This window comes from Panthera uncia, chromosome F1 (assembly GCF_023721935.1).
Source record: "Panthera uncia isolate 11264 chromosome F1, Puncia_PCG_1.0, whole genome shotgun sequence".
NCBI classification, from domain to species: domain Eukaryota; kingdom Metazoa; phylum Chordata; class Mammalia; order Carnivora; family Felidae; genus Panthera; species Panthera uncia.
This window is the reverse complement of record NC_064813.1, coordinates 6,428,572-6,450,898: the sequence shown is the minus strand read 5'-3', so window position 1 is coordinate 6,450,898 and position 22,327 is coordinate 6,428,572. Positions and strand designations below refer to the sequence as shown.

Genomic DNA, 22,327 nt, shown 5'->3' with positions numbered 1-22,327 from the left:
GGCTAGGGCTTCCAGTATTATGTTGAAAAACAGTGGTGAGAGTGGACATCCCTGTCTTATTCCTGACCTTAGGGGGAAAGCTCTCAGTTTTTCCCCATTGAAGATGATATTAGCTATAGGTATTTTGTATATGCACTTTATGATATTGAGGTATGCTCCTTCTCTCCCTACTTTCTTGAGGGTTTTTATCAAGAAAGGATGCTGTATTTTGTCAAATGCTTTTTCTGCATGTATTGAGAGGATCATGTGGTTCTTATCCTTTCTTTTATTATTTATTTTTTAAAATGTTTGTTTATATATTTTTGAAAGAGAGAGAGTGAGCAAGTGCATAAACAAGGGAGAGGCAGAGAGAGAGAGGCAGACACAGAATCTGTAGCAGGCTCAAGGCTCTAAGCTGTCAGCACAGAGCCCAACACGAGGCTTGAACCCACAAACTGTGAGATCATGACCTTAGCCTAAGTCAGACGCTTAACAGACTGAGCCACCCTGGTGCCCCTTTATCCTTTCTTTTATTAATGTGGTATATCACATTGATTGATTTGTGGGTATTGAACCAGTCCTGCAGTCCAGGAATAAATCCCACTTGATCATGGCGAATAATTCTTTTAATGTATTGTTGGATTCAATTTGCTTGTATCTGGTTGAGAATTTTTCATCCATGTTCATCAGGGAAATTGGTCTGTCATTCTCCTTTTTAGTGGGGTTGTCTTTTTTGGAATCAAGGTAATGCTGGCCTCATAGAGTGAATTTCATTCTTTCCATTTCTGTTTTTTGGAACAGTTTCAAAAGAATAGGTATTAATTCTTCCTTAAATGTTTGGTAGAATTCCCCTGGGAAGTCATCAGGCCCTGGATTCTTGTTTGTTGGGAGGTTTTGATTACTGATTAAGTTTCTTTACTGGTTATGTGTCTGTTCAAATTTTCTATTTCTTCCTTGTTTCAATTTTGGTAGTTTATATATTTCTGGGAATTTTTCTATGTCTTCTAGATTGCCAATTTGTTGGTATATAATTGCTCATAATATTCTCTTATGACTGTTTGTATTTCTGCAGTGTTGGTTGTGATCTCTCTCATTTGTGATTTTATTTATTTCAGTCTTTTCCTTTTTCTTTTTGATAAGTCTGGCTAGGGGGTATTTAATTTTGTTAATTCTTTCAAAGAACCAACTCCTAGTTTCGTTGATCTGTCCTATGGTTTTTTTGATTTCGATATCATTGATTTCTTTTCTAATCTTTATTATTTCCCTTCTTCTGCTGTTTTTGGGTTTATTTGCTGTTTTTTTTTCTTTTCCCCAGCTCCTTTAGGTATAAGGTTAGGTTCTGTATTTGAGACATTTCTTCCTTCTTTAGGTAGTCCTGGATTACTATATACTTTCCTCTTATGACTGCCTTTGCTGCATCCCAAAAGGTTTGAACTGTAGTGTTTTCATTTTCATTGGCTTCCATGTACTTTTTAATTTTCTCTTTAATTTCTTGGTTAACCCATTCATTCTTTAGTAGGATGTTCTTTTTCTTATTTTTTTTCTTTTATATTTTTATTTTTTTTTTTTTTTTTTCAACGTTTTTTATTTATTTTTGGGACAGAGAGAGACAGAGCATGAACGGGGGAGGGGCAGAGAGAGAGGGAGACACAGAATCGGAAACAGGCTCCAGGCTCCGAGCCATCAGCCCAGAGCCTGACGCGGGGCTCGAACTCACGGACCGCGAGATCGTGACCTGGCTGAAGTCGGACGCTCAACCGACTGCGCCACCCAGGCGCCCCAGTAGGATGTTCTTTAATCTCCAAGTGTTCGTGGTCTCTCCACATTTTTTCTTGTGGTTGACTTAAAATTTCATAGCGTTGTGGTCTGAAAATATGCTTGGCATGATCTCGATCTTTTTGTACTTGCTGAGGCCTGATTTGTGTCCCAGTATGTGATCTATTCTGGAGAATGTTCCATGTGCACTTGAGAAGAATATGAGTTCTGCTTTAGGATGTTCCGAATATTTCTGTTAAGTACATCTGGTCCAGTGTGTCATTCAACGCCATTGTTTCCTTGTTGATTTTTTGCTTAGATGATTTGTCCATTGTTGTAAGTGGGGTGTTAAAAGGCCCTAGTATCATTGTATTATTATCAATGAGTTTCTTTATGTTTGTGAGGAATTGATTTATATATTTGGGTCCTCTCAAGTTGGGGGCATACATATTTACAATTATTAGATCTTCTTGGTAGAGAGACCCCTTAATTATTATTATATAATACCCTTCTTCATCTTTTGTTACAGTCTTTGTTTTAAAATTTAGTTTGTCTGATAATAAGTATGGCTACTCTGGCTTTCTTTTTTAACAAATTATATATTTATTTTTTATTTATTTATTTATTTATTTTTTCAATATATGAAGTTTATTTTCAAATTGGTTTCCATATAACACCCAGTGCTCATCCCAAAAGGTGCCCTCCTCAATACCCATCACCCACCCTCCCCTCCCTCCCACCCCCCATCAACCCTCAGTTTGTTCTCAGTTTTTAACAGTCTCTTATACTTTGGCTCTCTCCCACTCTAACCTCTTTTTTTTTTTTTTCCCTTCCCCTCCCCCATGGGTTTCTGTTAAGTTTCTCAGGATCCACATAAGAGTGAAACCATATGGTATTTGTCTTTCTCTTTATGGCTTATTTCACTTAGCATCACACTCTCCAGTTCCATCCACGTTGCTACAAAAGGCCATATTTCATTCTTTCTCATTGCCACGTAGTATTCCATTGTGTATATAAACCACAATTTCTTTATCCATTCGTCAGTTGATGGACATTTAGGCTCTTTCCATAATTTGGCTATTGTTGAGAGTGCTGCTATAAACATTGGGGTACAAGTGCCCCTATGCATCAGTACTCCTGTATCCCTTGGGTAAATTCCTAGCAGTGCTATTGCTGGGTCATAGGGTAGGTCTATTTTTAATTTTCTGAGGAACCTCCACACTGCTTTCCAGAGCGGCTGCACCAATTTGCATTCCCACCAACAGTGCAAGAGGGTTCCTGTTTCTCCACATCCTCTCCAGCATCTATAGTCTCCTGATTTGTTCATTTTGGCCACTCTGACTGGCGTGAGGTGATATCTGAGTGTGGTTTTGATTTGTATTTCCCTGATAAGGAGCGACGTTGAACATCTTTTCATGTGCCTGTTGGCATCCGGATGTTTTCTTTAGAGAAGTGTCTATTCGTGTTTTCTGCCCATTTCTTCACTGGGTTATTTGTTTTTCGGGTGTGGAGTTTGGTGAGCTCTTTATAGATTTTGGATACTAGCCCTTTGTCCGATATGTCATTTGCAAATATCTTTTCCCATTCCGTTGGTTGCCTTTTAGTTTTGTTGGTTGTTTCCTTTGCTGTGCAGAAGCTTTTTATCTTCATAAGGTCCCAGTAATTCATTTTTGCTTTTAATTCCCTTGCCTTTGGGGATGTGTCGAGTAAGAGATTGCTACGGCTGAGGTCAGAGAGGTCTTTTCCTGCTTTCTCCTCTAGGGTTTGGATGGTTTCCTGTCTCACATTCAGGTCCTTTATCCATTTTGAATTTATTTTTGTGAATGGTGTGAGAAAGTGGTCTAGTTTCAACCTTCTGCATGTTGCTGTCCAGTTCTCCCAGCACCATTTGTTAAAGAGACTGTCTTTTTTCCATCGGATGTTCTTTCCTGCTTTGTCAAAGATTAGTTGGCCATACATTTGTGGGTCTAGTTCTGGGGTTTCTATTCTATTACATTGGTCTATGTGTCTGTTTTTGTGCCAATACCATGCTGTCTTGATGATTACAGCTTTGTAGTAGAGGCTAAAGTCTGGGATTGTGATGCCTCCCGCTTTGGTCTTCTTTTTCAAAATTACTTTGGCTATTCGGGGCCTTTTGTGGTTCCATATGAATTTTAGGATTGCTTGTTCTAGTTTCAAGAAGAATGCTGGTGCAATTTTGATTGGGATTGCATTGAATGTGTAGATAGCTTTGGGTAGTATTGACATTTTGACAATATTTATTCTTCCAATCCATAAGCAGGGAATGTCTTTCCATTTCTTTATATCTTCTTCAATTACCTTCATAAGCTTTCTATAGTTTTCAGCATACAGATCTTTTACATCTTTGGTTAGATTTATTCCTAGGTATTTTATGCTTCTTGGTGCAATTGTGAATGGGATCAGTTTCTTTATTTGTCTTTCTGTTGCTTCATTGTTAGTGTATAAGAATGCAACTGATTTCTGTACATTGATTTTGTATCCTGCAACTTTGCTGAATTCATGTATCAGTTCTAGCAGACTTTTGGTGGAGTCTATCGGATTTTCCATGTATAATATCATGTCATCTGCAAAAAACGAAAGCTTGACTTCATCTTTGCCAATTTTGATGCCTTTGATTTCCTTTTGTTGTCTGATTGCTGATGCTAGCACTTCCAACACTATGTTAAACAACAGCGGTGAGAGTGGGCATCCCTGTCGTGTTCCTGATCTCAGGGAAAAAGCTCTCAGTTTTTCCCCGTTGAGGATGATGTTAGCTGTGGGCTTTTCATAAATGGCTTTTATGATGTGTAAGTATGTTCCTTCTATCCCGACTTTCTCAAGGGTTTTTATTAAGAAAGGGTGCTGGATTTTGTCAAAGGTACTCTGGCTTTCTTTTGATGTCCATTAGCATGAGATGGTTCTCACTCCCCTCAATTTCAATCTGCAGTTGTTTTTAGGTCTAAAATGAGTCTTTTGTGGGGATCATGTAGATGGGTCTTGTTTTTTATTTTTAATCCATTTTGATACACTGTGTCTTTTAATTGGAACATTTAGTCTATTTATACTCAGAGTGATTTTTGAAAGATATGAATTCAGCGCCATCATGTTACCTGTAGAGTTGGTGTTTCTAGTGATGTTTTCTGATCCTTTGTAGTCTTTGTGGATTTGGTCTTCTTTTTTTTTTCTTCTCCACTCAAAGAGTTCCCCTTAAAGTTTCTTGCAGGGCTGGTTTAGTGGTCATGAACTCCTTTAGTTTTTGTTTGTCTGGGAAACTCTTTATCTCTCCTTCCATTCTGAATGACATCCTTGTTGGATAAAGAATTCTTGGCTGCATATTTTTCCCATTCAGCTTGATGAATATATCCTGCCACTCCTTTCTGGCCTGCCAAGTTTCTGTGGACAAATCTTCTGTAAACCTGATCTGTCTTCCCTTGAAGGTTAAGGACTTATTTTTCCCTTGCTGCTTTCATGATTCTTTCTTGACAGTGTATTTTGTGAGTTTTACTATGATATGTTGGTTGGCTTTTATTAAATTTCATGGGAGTTCTTTGTGCTTCCTGGATTTTGGTGTCTTTATCCTTCCCAGATAGCAAAGTTTTCAGCTATAATTTGTTCATATAAACCTTCTTTCCCTTCTTCTCTCTTTTCATCTTCTGGGACTCCTATGATACAAATGTAATTCCTCTTTAATAAGTAGCTGAGTTTCTAAGTCTTGTATTGTGATCTTTTGTCTTTGTTTCCCTTTTTTTTTCAGCTTCGTTATTTTCCATAATTATCTTCTATATCATTGATTCACTGCTCTGCTTCATCCATCCTCACCATCATGGCATCATTCAAAATTCCATCTGAGTATAGCATTTTTAATCTTGGCCTGACTAGGTTTTAGATCTTTTATTCCTACAAAAAGGGATTTTCTGGTGTGCTCTATGCTTTTTTCAACCCCAGCTAGCATTCTTATAATTGTGGTTTTAAATTCTAGTTGAGACATATTACTTATATGTGTGTTGATTAAATCCCTAGCCATCATTTAACCTGTTCCTTCTTTTGGGGTGAATTCCTCCATCTTGTCATTTTGGAGGAAGAGAAAAAAAAAATTTAATTAAACAATTAAAACAAAACAAAAAAAATCAAATAAAGGAAGCTATAATCTAGGTGTGTTTCGTGTGCTTCCTGAGAAAAGTTTGATAGAAAAGAGAAAAAAGAGAAAAGAAAAAAAGTAAAAGAAAAAGAAATTAAAAATAAAAAATTAAATAATAAAATAGAATAGAATAAAATAAAATAAAAAATAAAATAGAATACAAATTTTGCTCTTGAGGTGCCTGGGTAGCTCAGTCATTTAAGCATCCGACTTTGGCTCAGATCATGATTTCACCATTTGTGAGTTCAAGCCCTGTGTTGGGCTCTGTGCTGACAGCTCAGAGCCTGGATCCTGATTCAGATTTTGTGTCTCCATCTCTCTCTGCCCTTCCCCTGTTCGTGCTCTGTCTTTCTCTCTCTCAAAAATAAACATTAAAAATTTTTTTAAATGGTTCTTTCTGTATCTAAGAAAGAAAAAAAACCCCAAACTCCACAAGATAATCAAAAACATAAGCAAAGAAAATGAACAAGCAAATAAGAAACAACCCAAATAGAGGTAGATCCAGTTTCCCCTAGAACTGAAACTTTGCAGTACACTGTGATCTTTAAACTAAGTGGATGGAAAGGGTTTTTGCTGGTCTTCTGGGGGAGGGGCCTACTGCTGTTTCTCAGGCCAACTTGCCCTAGTGGAGATGTGCCTGGAGAGTGCAGGTGGGTAGGGATTGTAACAGCTCCATTCTCCATTTTATGGTACTGCTTAGCTCACTGGGGTTGATCACTGCAGTTCAGCTGGTGGTGAAAATGGCTTCACCCCACTGTCTAGTCTCTATAGTGAGAATTTTGCACCTTCACAGATGTGTGATCAATCACTCCTCTTTCGTCTCAGGCTTCCATCCTCTCCCCACCTTTACTCTCCTATCCAAGCTGCCCTCTTGCCAGGTGGCACCTCCCTCCAGAGTTTTATCTCAGATGGGGCTGCGTTTCAAAACCCTACACTTCAGAGACCCACGTGGCTCAGACCCATGCTGATCCTCTGGGGGAGGGTCTTGCTGAACAATTGCCAGGTATTGATTGTCCCAAAAAAACATTCACAGGAGACCACACAGCAGCAGAGGCTCAAAGTTTATGGTAAATCCCAACACATAGCTATCGCCAGGGTTTGTTGCCCTTAGCTAGTGTCTTTGTTCTGATATCAGTAAACATGGCAGCTCTCTGGGGCCTGCTGAGACTTTTGCCTATGGAGAGGCCATATTGCCTCTACCAAATGCACTCCAAGCAGTGGAACCCTCTCTTCCCTGTGTGGCACATGGACCCCTTAGACCACACTACCTGCTCCTGGGGGATTCACCCTGCTTCCTCACCAGAGCACTACTAGGCACTGAGCTCTGAAACTTCAGATTCTGCACTCCGCTGTGTGTGTGGGTTTTTTTTTTTTTATGTTTATTTATTTTTGAGATATAGTGTGAGCAGAGGAAGGGCAGAGAGAGAGAGACAGAGAGAGAGAGACAGAATCCAAAGCAGGCTCCAGGCTCTGAGCTGTCAGCACAGAGTCCATCATGGGGTTCAAACCCTCAGATTGTGAGATCCTGATCTGAGCTGAAGTCGGATGCTTAACCGACTGAGCCACCCAGGCACCTCTGTACTCCACTATTTATAGACAACTGTTGGTGTTGAAACCCTCTCCTTTTTCCCTGTCAGTGGTTTTGGGAAACAAATTTCTTCTTGTCCAGTTCCCTGTGAGTGTTTTCACTCTCTCTCTCTCTCTCTCTCTCTCTCTCTCTGTCTCTCCCTTTAGCTTTCAGGGGAAATGCTTTTCTTGCATGATTCCAACACACTGCACTGTCTCCCCCTTCTCTCTCTGTCCTCTATCTGTGAAAATGGCTCCCTAATCTCTGTGGCGCCACAGCTTTTCTCTCTCCCAATTCACCTCTCCCCACCATATACCTGCCTAGATCTCTCGCTCAAATTATGCGGATTGTCATGTTCATCCTCAGTTTAATTTCCTAGGTGTCCAAAATGGTTTGGTGTTCATTTAGCAGTTTTTCTGGGATGAGACAAGCTCAAGATCCCCATACTATGCTGCCATCTTAACTCTTTATATTCAGAATTTTAACGTAAAATGAAACTTTTTAGAATATCTTAAATATAAACACACCGAGAGAGATTATCTTTTTTTTCTGAATGCTTTTTACTGAATCTATTACCATATTGATAGTAGATCTTGCCAAAGCTATTGGAAGATTTGAGTATAGATTTTCAGTATTCTTAATACTTTCTTTTGAAAAATAATTAAAATAGATAGTAATGATTGACATTTATTGATCACTACATGGTTATGATGTAGCAGGCACTATATCAAGCACTTTGTTTACATTAAATTATTTCAGGCTTGTAGTAGGCAAAGAAGGCAGGTGTTATATCTATTTTCAGATGAGTAAATTAAGGTATATAGCAGTTAAGTAAATAAAGCAACTCTATCAATGTCACACACACACACAGCTAGAAAATGGCAAAGTGAGGACTCAAATATCAGACTGTCTGACTCCCTAGATCCATCTACCTAGTCTAGTGTTATACTGTAGAACTTCCTGCATAGGTTAAGAATAGCTTGTCAATATTGAACCAAACCATCTTTGTTTGCCATTGCATAGAAGATTCTCCCCAGAAGAGAAGAACGTCCTCTCTATTGTTCCTTAATTTTAGCCTTGGACTTGGATGGTAGCCTACATGACTTTTAGCTTTTAGTCTATTTTATGACCTAGTAGTTGAAGGAACAAACAGTTTATTTTTTAAAAACGAAAACTGTTCAAGGGATATTTCATTTCTATCTTTATTTTTCATCGTTTTTTTCCTATGAAATTTCTTTTCATGGAGAGCTTTTCTCAAGAGTTCCAAAAATTATAATAATATTAAAATATGCTATTTATTAGAAATTTTGGCATGTATACTCATTCAAAGATCTAGGAGATTTGTTTTTAAAGCAGAACATTTCTGAGCCATTTCTTTTTCTGTCTATTTCATTCTCCCCACTACCACCCCTCCCCTCAATTAAGGAATCAAAGGTTTTCAGTGATCTTCAGGGATGTAAATGCTAACTAAATTTTTAAAACTTTAGTCAAATGCCATTCAGGTTTTTAAATGTTATCTGTGAAAGGACAAAGTGTCAATTAAACTAGCACTGCTTTCCAAAGAATGACAGTATTTTATACCGTAAGCCAGCAATCTGTGGTCTATGTGCTTTCTCCAATTTCTCCACAGGAAATTAGATAGTTCTCTAATGCAGCTTTGAACACACTCAGTCAAATATTGAAAGATTTGTCCTTACCTACCAAATCAAATTCAAACTTGTTATACCATACTTCCCAGACCCTTATTTGCCTCTGAGGCTTGACATTTTGAACATCCATTGTTTTGGATTGCTTCAATCTCTAGTCATTTCAGATAGCCTGAATCTCTTGGAGGCACCATACTTATTCACACTTCTGTGATTTTCCCCATGATGTTTTCTTCCTGGCATGCTCTTCCTATCTAGCTCTCTCTTTCTCACCCAAGATATCATGCCAGTGTCAACACCTCCAGAAAACCTTCCTTGAATCTCTGGTTGTTCTTAGTGTCCCTCGTCTGTTTTGGCATAGTCCCCCATGCACACCTCTGGCTTAGCACATACCATATTAAACTGAAATTATCTGCTTAGGGTTTTTGCCTTGAGGATAAGATTGGTCTGGCTCATTTTTACCCTCCAAGCTCCTTAGCACACTGCCTGAACATAGGAGATATCATACACAGGCGTTTGCATTAAACTGAACCTCCAGAAGAATGTGGAGGAGACTCTCGGAATACTATCTCTTTCTAGCATGATACGACACCGCAGTATAGTTCTGGGTTTCGGACCTGTCCTCTTTGTGAGTGCTTCTTTGGCCCTTAGCAAGAGTTCCGTAATTATTCGTTGATTTACATTTGTATTTCCGTCCTTGTGGTACATATAAATTACCCAGATCTTTGGGCTGCATATTTCGTTGAATGTTGAGAGGGTAACAGAGGTGGCATACACAGTGGCAGCAACAAATTCAGTCTGTAGACATGTTTTGTTTGACGAGCTATGAACCAGTGTTTAACAGTGTTTTAGCTGAAAAGCCAGATACCCGGTTTAATCTCTTAAAAACTCAAAAGATTGTTTTTGTAACTCAACTTCGCATTCACACATGGCAGCAATTGCCTGGAACTGAGTAGTGGCTGCATGTTTTAGATGGTTTGTCATGGTCCCTACCAATTCTTGGTGAGTCCCTGGCATGCAGGCTGCATGTCAGTTCTGTTTATCTGCATGCATTGTTTTTTTTGTTGTTGTTGTTGAAGATAAATATTTTTCTGGAAGGGCAGGAGAGCATCGTCATTCAGGGTGTGGGCTAGGGAATTCGATTGCCCGGGTTCAGATCCTAGCTCTGCCGCTTATTAGCCACTTCTACCTTTGTGACTCTTACAAGTTACTCAGTGTCACTCAATTTCCTTTTCTATAAATTGGAGATAACAATAAACTCACCTCCTAGGGTGGATGTGGTGATTAAATGAGTTGATATATGTGAATCACATAAACCGAGTCTGGCACATAGTAAACACTGTAGGTATTAGCACTATTATTAGTCATGGCTTTAGGAAATGTGGAAAATGAAAACAAGAGAGGGCCCTGTGTTGTAAGAATATACATCTTCAGGGGCTCCTGGTTGGCTCAGTCAGTTAAGTGCCTGAATTTGGCTCAGGTCATGGGCTCACGGTTCCTGAATTTGAGCCCCACATCCGGCTGTCTGCTGTTAGCACAGATCCTGCTTCGGATCCTCTGGCCCCCTCCCTTCCCCCCCCCCCCCCCCCACACACACACATACTTTCTCTCTCAAAAATAAATAAATGTAAAAAAGAGAAAGTATGTCTTCAGAGAAATAAGAGAAGTTCATTTGTTGAAGCACTGGCATCCAGCCCTCCTTGCTCATTTATGTTATTGCCTGTGCCTGTAGGAATTTGACCTTGTACCACCTGTGCAGTATGACCCTCATGGGCCCACACTTCAAATTCATTCTTGATTTGCAGTTGAGAAGCATATGCTTTTTTACCCCTTTCATCACAGATGAGAATCAGTATTCCATTTGTAAAGCATGCATGTTGATTTAAAGTTAAAATGCCCATTGTAATTACTGGTACATTTTATTTTAGGGAAACATGCAGAATTCTTGGATTACAACAGGTGAAGATTCTGGGGTGGGTGAAGCTGCCAAGAGAGGATTCTCCCATGGCGATGCGGATGTTGTCGTAGGTGCATCTGCTGGGGAAGCTGAAAAATGGAAACTGGAACTGGTGAGAATTTGAGTGCTTTTCTCTTTTGTACTATATTGTGGTAAATATATATAACATAAGCTTAACACTTTAACCATTTTAAAATTTACCATTTAACAATTTAAGTGTACAACACATTTGCATTAAATACAATGACAATGTTGTACAACCATAAACACTATCCATTTCAAGAATTTTTATCATCCCAAACAAAAACTGTTGGGACACCTCGGGTGGCTCAGTCGGTTAAACATCCGACACTTGGTTTCCGCTCAGGTCATGATCTTGTGGTTTCGTGAATTCGAGTCCTAAGTTGGGCTCTGTGCTGGCATTGAGGAATCTGTTTGGGATCCTTTCTCTCTCTCTCTCTCGCTCTTGCTCTCTCTCTCTGTCTCTCTCTTTCTCTCTCTGTCCCGCCCTGACTCATGCTTTCTCTGTCTCTCTCAGAATAAATACATAAAAAATAAAAAACAAAAAATCAAAAAACTATGTACCCATTAAATAAAACTTCCATTCTCTTCTCTCCTAACCCCTGGCAACCTCTTCTGTCTCTGTCTTTGTCTTCTGTCTCTGTCTTCTTCTCTCTCTGTCTTTATGAATTTGCCTAGTCTAGGTACCTGACATATGCAGAATCAAACAATATTGGTCCTTTTGTTTCTGGCATGTTTCATCGAGCATGTTTTCAGGGTTCATTGGCGGTGTATCATGTAGCAGAATTTCCTTTTTCAGGGTGAGTCATATTCCATTTATGTCTATACCACACTTTGTTTATCCATTCATTTGTTGATTAAAGTTTCGTTTGTTACCACCTTTTGGCTCTTGTGAATGAAGCTGAACATCAGTACACAAGTATCTGTTTTTGCCCCGACTTTCATTTCCCTTGGGTATATAACCAGAAATGGAATTGCTGGATCCTATGGTAATTCTTCACTCTTTTTTCTTTCTGCTCCTCAGACTCCATCATTTCATCTGTCCTGTCTTCAAGTTTTCTGATTCTTTGTTCTGCTGCTCACATGCGCCCTTCCATACCTTTCGTGAATTTTTCATTTTGGTTATCGTACCTTCCAGCTCTGGGACTTTTGTTTGGTTCCTTTTATACTTTGTTTTCTTACTTTTTTAAAAGTTTTATTTTCATTCCAGTTAGTCAGCACGAAGTGCTATATTAGTTTCAGGTGTACAGTGTCTTCCTTACTGCTTGTAGTTCTTTGGACATTGGCCATGTTTCCTTTTAGCTCTTTGGGCACATTTAAGATTATTGTTTTAAATTTTTTTTCTAGTAGGCCTGGTGCCTTTAGATTTTTTTAAGGGTGGTTTCTGTAGATTTATTTGTTTGTTTGTTTGTTTGTTTATTATTTATTTATTCTATGCCTCTGAGTAGGTCATATTTTCCTGCTTCTTTGTATGCTTTTTTTTTTTTTTTTTTTTTGTGGTTGAAAACTGGACATTGGAATGAACTGTTATACTGTGATGACTCTGGAAATCCAATCCCCCATTTTCCCCATGGTTTTCTGCTTCTTTTATTGTTGAAGGTTGTATCGTCTTTTTGTTTCGAGACTTTTCCAATTTATTTTTGTAGACTGTTCCTTGTTGTGTGTGATCGCTGAACTCTGTTTCGTTAGCTCATGTTCCACTAATGCTTGATAGATTTCCGTGAATGCCAGGAGCTAAAACAAGTAAGCCAACAACCACCAAAACCACATACGCCTAGAAAGCCCAGAAAGAAGAGCCACCTCTGCCAGTCTTTGTGGATTGGTTCTGTGCTGGGGCATTTCTTCCTTCAGCGTGTAGCTGGGCTTGCTCTCAGCCTAGAGATCAGCTGGAGTGAAAGCTTAAGGTCTTCTCAGGCCCGAGCGTGTATCTTCCCAGGGAAGGCTTTCTAAATTCCCTCATATACGTAGCTGGTTTTGAATGTCCTCACTTCCCAGAGTCTCAAATAATTTTATTTTCAGATCAAATGATACTTTCAAATCTTTTGATGTTGTAACAGGCCTTTCTTTTTCCTCTTGCTTGAAATCTTATTTGCATTAAATTTGATGTGCAGAATTGATTAATGATGATGAAAATGTAAAAATGACACTGTAAATGGAGGACTCCAGGGGGAGATAGGATGGATTATATAGTCCAGCTCTCGTTATCATCTCTAGGTATTATTGTTAGAGTATTCTGAGGGCTCATATGGCTCTAAACTCCCTCTCCTTTCTCAGCCCCTGACCCAAGCTTTATTCTACTATTTTGGAAAGAGTTTTTTTTTTTTTTTAAACAAAATGAAAGATTACGTAAATTGTATTTTCTTCCCAGCTGAATAATCTATGAAACTATTTAATGCCCACAGGATAAAGACCCATCTCCCAAGCTGTCCACAGTTTGGTTCAAGCTCCCTTTCTGGACTCATTTCTGTCAGTCTCCCAAACATTACTGTAGACATACAGACCCCTCACTACTTCCTACGTCATAAACTTATTACCCACTTCCATTTATTTAAAAAAAATTTTTTTTTTAATATTTATTTAGTTTTGGGGGAGAGAGAGAGAGAGAGAGAGCATGACGGGGGAGGGGGAGAAAGAGAGGGAGACACAGAATCTGAAGCAGGCTCCAGGCTCCGAGCTGTCAGCACAGAGCCCGGCACAGAGTTGTGAGATCATGACCTGAGCTGAAGTCAGACACTTAACTGACTGAGCCACCCAGGTGCCCCTACCCATTTCTGTTTGCACCACTGGCTGTGGTTTATGCAGATATCCTGACCTAAACTTTCCTTCTTAACTTCTGCCCACCGAAATACTTCCTGCCTACAAGGCTGTGTTCAGATGCCCCCTCCCGTTCTACCTTCCTTGATTACACACTTCCACTCCTCCTTCTCCCACATTAGAATTAGTTTCTCTCTTGGGGCACCTAGGTGGCTCAGTCGGTTGTGTGTCTCACTCGATTTCAGCTCAGGTCATGATCTCACGGTTTGTGAGATCAAGTCCCATTGTTGATCTCTGTGCTGACAGTGCGGAGCCTGCTTGGAATTCTCTGTCTCCCTCTCTTTCCGTCCCTCCCCTGCTCATGCACGTGAGCACTTGCACTCTCTCTCTCTCAAAATAAATGAATAAACTTAAAAAAAAGAATTAATGTCTCTCTTACATCTCCTCTTAGTGTCGTGTTTACAATTGCTATAAATTCGTTTCTTATCCAGTCTGTGGCAAACTGCAGTCCCCATGTCTGTGTGCCCTGTGTCCTGATCCTCCTTGCTGTTTTCAAGGGTTTTGCTCTTGTACTGATCTCCTCTTGCTCTTGCATCTTTCCTCCCTCTTTACTGGGTTTTTCTCAGGAGAACATGTGCTCTACTGGCTCCCATCTTGAAGCAAGTACAAAATATACTCTCTGGATCCTGTGCTCCCTTCGAACTATCACTCAACGATTGCTCCCCTGCATACCAACCCTTTCCCAAACAGTTGTCCACATTCATGTCACCACTTCTCCCCTCCCCCTGTCTCTTTAACATACGTCGGTTGAGCCAATACCTCACGTTGGCCTCAACTTGTTCTTTTCAAGGTCATCAGTGACCTGCACCAATCAGTCCTCCTCTTCCTGAACTTTGTGGCAGCATTCTAATTATGATACGTATAATGCTCATGTCATCCCCCTTTACTTGTCTAATGGCCCAATTTAACATACGCTCAGAAAAATGCACAAAACAGGGGCGTCTGGGTGGCTCAGTTGGTTAAACATCTGACTCTCAATTTTGGCTCAGGTCACAATCTCACAGTTTGTGGGACTGAGCCCCGTGTTGGGCTATGTGCTCGCAGCTTGGGATTCTCTCTCTCTCTCTCTATCTCTCTCTCTCTCTGCTCCTCCCCTCCTTGCACACTCTCTCTCTCTCTTTCAAAATAAATAGATAAAAATTTTTAAAAGTGTACAAAACAAAAATGTGCAGCTTCATGATTTTGTTCTAATGAGCACCCTCTCTCTGTGCCCCCTCCTAGTCACTGCCCCATCATTCCCTTAGAGCTAATCACTATCTTGACTTATGAAAATTGCCGAAGCAAGATCTCTGGACACTCTAGTTGATGTCTACCTGACTTTTTAAACACTGTAAAAATTGGGTCACACAGTATATAATTTTTTGTGTCTGACTTATTTTGTTTGACATTATGTTTGTTAGATTCATACACATTGTTGCATGTGGCAGACATTTGTTCATTTTCAGGGTGGGTCTACTGTGTAAATACACTATAATTCATTTATCCATTCCTCAGTTGATGGGTTTTTGTGTTGTTTCCAGTTTGGGGCTATTGTAAATGTTGCTGCTATGGACTAACTCTTTCTTTCTTTCTTTCTTTCTTTTTTTCTTTCTTTCCTTTCCTTTCCTTTCCTTTCTTTCCTTATTTCTATCTATACATCCATCCATCTATTTTATTTTATTTTATTTTTAAATTTTTTTTAACGTTTATTTTTGAGACAGGGAGAGACAGAGCATGAATGGGGGAGGGTCAGAGAGAGAAGGAGACACAGAATCCGAAACAGGCTCCAGGCCCTGAGCTGTTAGCACAAAGCCTGATGCGGGGCTTGAACTCACGGACCGCGAGATCATGACCTGAGCCGAAGTCGGACGCTCAACCGACTGAGCCACCCAGGCGCCTCTCCATCTATCTATTTTAGAGAGAGGGAGAGTGAGAGAGAGAGAGAGTATGAGCAGGGGAGGGACAGAGGGGGAGAGAAAGAGAATCTAACTTATTTAAAATTTTTTATTAGAGAGAGCGCGTGCAAGCAAGAGAGGGGCAGGAGAGAGAGAGAGGGAGAGAGAGAGAGAGAGAGAGAGAGAGAGAGAGAGAATCTTAAGCAGGCTTCACAGTCATCACGGAGCTGGAGGCGGGGCTCGACCCCACAACCATGGCGTCATGACTTGAGCCAAAATCAAAAGTCAGATGTTCAACCGGCTGAGCCACTCAAGGCATCCCTGAACATTCTTTAAGATTGGTCTATTGGCGTACATGGCACACATTTATGTCAGGTGTATATCTTGGAGTGGAATTATTGGTCTTAGGGGTATATAGCTGTTCAAACTGAGTGGTTAAGTTGAGCTTTGGGGTGGTTTTTATCAGTTCACACTTCTACAGCAGCATAGGAGTGATACCTTTGCTCCATATCCCCCCAACACGTTGTATTGTCAGTTTTTCTGGTGGGCTTGTAGTGCTATGTCCTTGTGGTTTTCACCTGCATTTCCCTGATTATGCATGAGATTAAATACTTTTCATGTACTTATTGGTGTGCTCCTCTTGTGAGGTGCATGTTCAATACCTACTCATTATTTTGAGTTATCCGACATTGTTTTTTTAAACTTCTTTATGTATTCTGGATACAAGCCCTTTGTTGGTTCTATCTGTTGTAAATATATTTTCCCACTCTGTGGCTTGCCTTATAATTGTCTTGATAGTTTTATTTCTTTCTCTTGCTTTCTATTTTTTTCATTCCTTCCTTCATGACTAAAATTTCTTAATTTTAATGTCATCCCCTTTATTGTTTAGTGCTTTCTGTGTCCTATTTAAAAGAATGAAATCTTTTCATTTGTAACTATGTGGCTGGAACTAGAGTGTATTATGCTAAGCGAAATTAGAGAAAGACAAATACCATATGACTTCACTCATATGAGGAGTTTAAGACACAAAACAGGTGGACACAAGGGAAGGGAAGGAAAAATAATATAAAAACAGGGAGGAAAACAAAACATAAGAGACTCTTAAATATGCAGAACAAACTGAGGGTTACTGGAGAGGTTATGGGAGGGGGGTGGGCTAAATGGGTAAGGGGCATTAAGGGATCTACTCCTGAAATCCTTGTTGCACTATATGCTAACTAACTTGGATGTAAATTTAAAAATAAAAATAAAAAATAAAGTGAGTTTCTTATAGACAATTAAAAAAAAAAATGTATCCCTGCCCCAGATCATGAAGAACTTCTCTTAGATTTTCTTCTGGAAACTTTATAGTCTTGCTTTTAACATTTAAATCTCAATCTACCTGCAATTTAGTTTTGTATTTGATGTAGTGTGTAGGGGATCACCTTTTGCTCTTTTCCCATAGAGTTGTCTACACACACACACACACACACACACACACACACATTAACCACTTGTTGAAGACAGTCCTTTGTCTGAATCTTTGTCATAAATCAGGTGTACATAGATGTCTGGGCTCTGTTTTTTATTTCCTCGTTCTTTGTGCTACAACCATCCTCTCCTCTCTTGATTGTTACAGCTCTCTATCTGTTAGGGTAGGTATATCTACCTATTAGACTACTTACCACATCTTCCAACGTTGTACTTTGTCCCCAAAAATGTCTTACTTCTGGCCTTTTGTACTTCCAAATACATTTTAGAATTAATTTGTCAAAGTCCAAAAAGCCATTATGAGGTTTTGATTGAGATTGTCTATTTAAAATTTTTTTTTAATGTTTATTTATCTTTGAGAGAGAGACAGACAGAGTGCAAGCTGGGGGTAGGTAAAGAGAGAGAGAGACACAGAATCCAAAGTGGGCTCCAGGCTCTGAGCTGGCAGCACAGAGCCCGACATGGGGCTTGAACTCAGGAATGGCAAGGTCATGACCTGAGCTGAAGTCAGATGCTTGACCGACTGAGCCACCCAGGCATCCCTTGATTGAGATTGTCTTTAAGCTATAAGTCACTTGGGAGAAAAGATATCTTTATGATATTATATCATCTAATCCATTCAACTTATGTATTACTCTATTTATATAGGACATCTTTAATTTTTGTCAATAACCTTTTACAGTTTTTTTTCTTTTTTAAAAAGTTATTTTATTTATTTTGAGAGAGGCAGAGAGTGCAAGTGGGGGAGGGGCAGAGAGAGAGAGAGAGAGAGAGAGGGAGAGAGATTGAGAATCCCAAACAGGCTCCCCACTGTCAGCATGGAGCTCGATGGTTTTGAACTCACAAAACCATGAGATCATGACCTGAGCCAAAACCAAGAGTTGGACACTTAACTGACTGAGCCACCCAGGCTCCCCACCCCCCAGGATCATTTTTAATGTTATTTTTCTCCCCAGTTATCTATTCAGTTATAAAATTCTGTCAATTTCAGTTTTATATAGCTCCGTATTAAATTCTTTCTTTTCTCTTCTTACTGTTTGATTACTCTTGTTTGTGTGTATATCTCTTCCTGATGTAATTGTAATGCACTTCTTCATTGGTCTTTGTTTTCCCACACTTCAGAGTGACTTAAGAATCAAATCTGATAGAGTTTTCAGTGTCCACCCAATGCCTCTACTACATGGAGACTACACGAGTTGTCTGGGTAAAGGTCTTGCATATTTATTCTTCTCGTGGCACATTCTCACCTGTTCCACCCATCTCTATCCATTCTTCCGCCTCGCATTTTATTTGTAGGGATACAGATCTGCTTACCACCCAGATATTCAGCATGTTTTCTCTCTGTGCCTTTTGCTCTGTTGGCAGTTAATCCTTTAAGTGTTAGCACTTCCTCCATGAAGTCTTCTCTACCCCTCTTAAGCTGAATTACAAGTTCCCACCTCTGTGATATCAGTTTACCTTCTATATGCCTCACTGGAGTGAATTATGTATAAATGAAATTGTCCATGTGTTTTTCTTTTTCTTGTTTTTAATTTATATTTTTTAGAGAGTGAGTATGAGCATGCATGAGTGGGGGAAGGGCAGAGGGAGAGAGAGAAAAAAGAAAGAAAGAAAAGAAAAGAAGAAACAAAGAAAGGAAGAATCTTAAGCAGGCTCCATGCTCAGCACGGACCCTAACACGGGGCTCGATCTCCTGATCCTGGGATCATTACCTGAGCCAAAATCAAAAGTCAGATGCTCAACCTACTGAGCCACCCAGGCACCCCCATCCATGTGTTTTCTATCCTGTACTAGATGATTAGCTCCTTAAGGTTAAAGGCATCTTCATGTTAGGTACCCCCAAAAATGTTTGCTGAACGAGAGAATAGTGGGACACCAACAGACCCTTGTAGCCAGTATATTAGTTTGGTCTGTCATTTATTGTGATTCATAACTTTGCTTTTATCATTCATACAACACACATTTATTGTTATGTCTATATGCAGCAATCACAGTGGGGGATTCTAGTAAGATCTGATCCTTGCCCTCACAGACCTTACAGGTTATAATCGGTTTTTCCCAGAGTCACACTTTTGTTTATTTATTTATTCATTCTCAGTCACACTTTTAAAAGTAAGACCTGATGGATGCATTTTTGAAAAAAAAAATTGGGGGGGGTGGCAGTGATACCCATTTTATGACTCGATAGTTCTTTGCAGGTATATAGTCAATAAAATACAAAATTTGGGGTGGACTAGGGAAAATGTTTTTTAATTTTTAAAAATTTTCCTCCTGGGTAAAAGGAAAAAAAATTGAGTTTAATATGAATAATTAAACCTTGTTTGTAAAGCACGGGACATAGAGAAAATGTACATTTTTGTTTTTTAAAGGAGAGGCTGAAACTTACTTATGAAGAAAAGACTGAAGTCCTAGAATCTCAATTGAAATTTTTAAGGTAAAGTATCATTGTCCATTTAAAATAATCATATCAAAAGCATAATGATCTTTCAAATATATTTGAATGTTTGCTGACCTGCCAGTCTTACTCAATATAAGAATTACTTGATGACATTTTATGTGTATATAAGAAATATCCTCAGGTTATTAAAGGATAAGGGGGCATAAAATTGTTAAGGCCTTTTCCAAATCACATGTCAAAGAACTATGAGCTGAATTACAAATTTTATGCCTTCATCGGTTATAAAAATATTTGTGTTTTCTTATACAAATAAGAAACACTAGCTGCTCTGATAGAAACCATGCTTTTAAAATAAAATACTGAAAATAAAGCATTCTTCTAGTTTTAAAATTACATGAAAGTATTTTTTTCTCTATAGGTATTTGTATCTAATTTTTAAAATTGTAACAATAATAGTTTGAGTATTTTTCTATACGTGATGAATAAGAGAACGTCTCCACCCCCTTCTCCATGGGGGATGCGTTCCAAGACCCCCAGTGGATGCCTGAAACTGGTCAGTACTGAACTCTGTACATATTGTTTTTTTTCTGTACGTACATACCTGCGATAAAGTTTAATTTAGTAAGAGATTAGGCACAGTAAGAGATTAACAGCAATAACTCATAATAAAATAGAACAGCCATAACAGTACACTGTAATAACAGTTAAGCGAATGTGGTCTTTCAAAATATCTTATTGTCCTTCTTGTGATGATGTGAGATCTAAAATGCCTGTGTGATGCAATGAAGGGGGTGAAGGATGTAGGTGTTGTGAAACAGCCTAGGCTACTACTGACCTTCTGATGATCTGTCCAGAGGATCATCTGCTCTGGACCTCGGTTGACGGTGGGAAACTAAGCTGTGGAAAGTGAAACTGTGGATAAGAGAGAGACTGGTTTTTTTTTTTTATTATTATTTATTTATTTTTGAGAGGCAGAGAGAGACAGAATGTGAGTCAGGGAGGGGCAGAGAGAGAGGGAGACACAGAATCCAAAGCAGGCTCCAGGCTCTGAGCTGTCAGCACAGAGCGGGGCTCGAGCTCACGGACCGCGAGATCATGACCTGAGCTGAAGTCAGACACTTAACCATCTGAGCCACCCAGGTGCCCTTAGACTTCTTTATATATAATAAGTTTTCATGTAATTTTTGACATGTTTTTTTAAAAAAATCCCAATAAAACTTATATATGATAGATTAACCATCAGTGATTTATTATGTGTTATGTGTAGAAAAAGTAATAGGAATTGATTTTTTTGTGCATTACAGCTTATTTTAAATAGCAGTAATGAAATGTATTTCAATCAAAATTTAAAATACTTTTTATAATTTTAATAAGTCTAATTTTAAATAAAATTTAAGATTTTCAGGCCACGTATTGTTTGGAGATGTAAGTAGAGTGATACTAAGAACCAGAGCTCCTGGCTTTTAAGCACACTATCATTCATTTATTTTAATACGCTTTTATGTGTATTAAACCTTTAAACCTTATCCTGATCTCTATGTATATACCTATTTCTATAGATATTTTTTTTTCATGAAGAAACCTAATATTTTTTAAATGGCCTAATTTTTGCATTCTTGCTTTTTATCTTGCTTTATTATATTTTGATGTCTAGTGTATTGAGTCTTCAGTTTTAAAAAAATTCTTAACATTTATTTATTTATTTTGAGAGAGAGAGAGAGAGAATGTGAGCAGGGGAATGGCAGAGAGAGAGGGGGACAGAGGATCTGAAGCAGGCTCTGTGCTGAGAGCAGAGAGCCCAATGTGGGGCTTGAACCCAAGAACTGCGAGATGATGTCCTGAGCTGAAGTCAAGACACTTAACTGACTGAGCCACCCAGGCACCCCAAGTCTCCCTCCAGTGTTTAAATTAATATACTTCTAGGTTACTATACTATGGAAATGTGACTTCTGTTGTTTCATTCAGAAGTCAAATATGCCATAGTTAATTACATTAAAATACTACTTTGTAATGACTTTATTCCCTGCATCTTTGTTTTTTTTTTGTCTTTTCCTTTAGTGTAACTTAAGAGTACTTAAAGAGGCATTTTCTTTCAGAAAGAGATAAAACCACCACTCTCAGAAACTCTACCTTTTTGGTACCTATTTCTTTTTCTTTTTTGGCATTTCAAGTAATCAAATCTACCTGAGTGTTTTGAATCTGAAACTGACAGAAAGAGTAATGCAGACCCTTTGACTTTGGAATGTGCTTCCAAAGTTATTTTTATAAAGCCTTTTGAAAGTCAGACTTTTTCTACATGGAACTTAAACAGAAAACTACGTGTGTTGGAAAGAGTATCTTGGGCATGGGACAAAATCAGCTCCCCCCCCCCCCCCCCATCCAGAGATGAGGTAGCATGTGACAGCCAGGTGTCTTGATTATTGGCTTCCCCTCTGTGACAGCAAGTTAAGGCAGCTACAGCTCCCTGAATTTAATAGAAACTGACAACAGAGAGTTGACACAGACAGAGATCACGTGCCTGCTTTCAGGAGTCCAAGTACTTAAGGGCTATTTTCTCCTTTGTAACCTAGGAAGTGGGGTTTTTTTGTTTTGTTTCGTGTTTTGTTTTGTTTTTTATACAGTGGGAAAGTCAGTTCTCCAAGTTGATTTTGCCAAAGCTTTATGAGAAGGGGTGGGGGTAGGAATACAACCCATACATTTTATTCTTA

At 39.0% G+C, this 22,327-nt stretch overlaps 1 protein-coding gene across 4 annotated transcripts in view; it reads left to right on the top strand.

The window, feature by feature from the left end:
• SDCCAG8 (SHH signaling and ciliogenesis regulator SDCCAG8) overlaps positions 1 to 22,327 on the top strand; it is a 253,018-nt gene that overhangs the window by 32,166 nt on the left and 198,525 nt on the right. For all 4 annotated transcript variants that reach the window (XM_049633839.1, XM_049633837.1, XM_049633838.1 and 1 more), the window contains exons 6-7: positions 11,014 to 11,154; positions 19,591 to 19,655. In XM_049633839.1, coding sequence (XP_049489796.1) covers positions 11,014 to 11,154; positions 19,591 to 19,655 — 206 coding nt within the window. The remainder of the gene's footprint in view (positions 1 to 11,013; positions 11,155 to 19,590; positions 19,656 to 22,327) is intronic.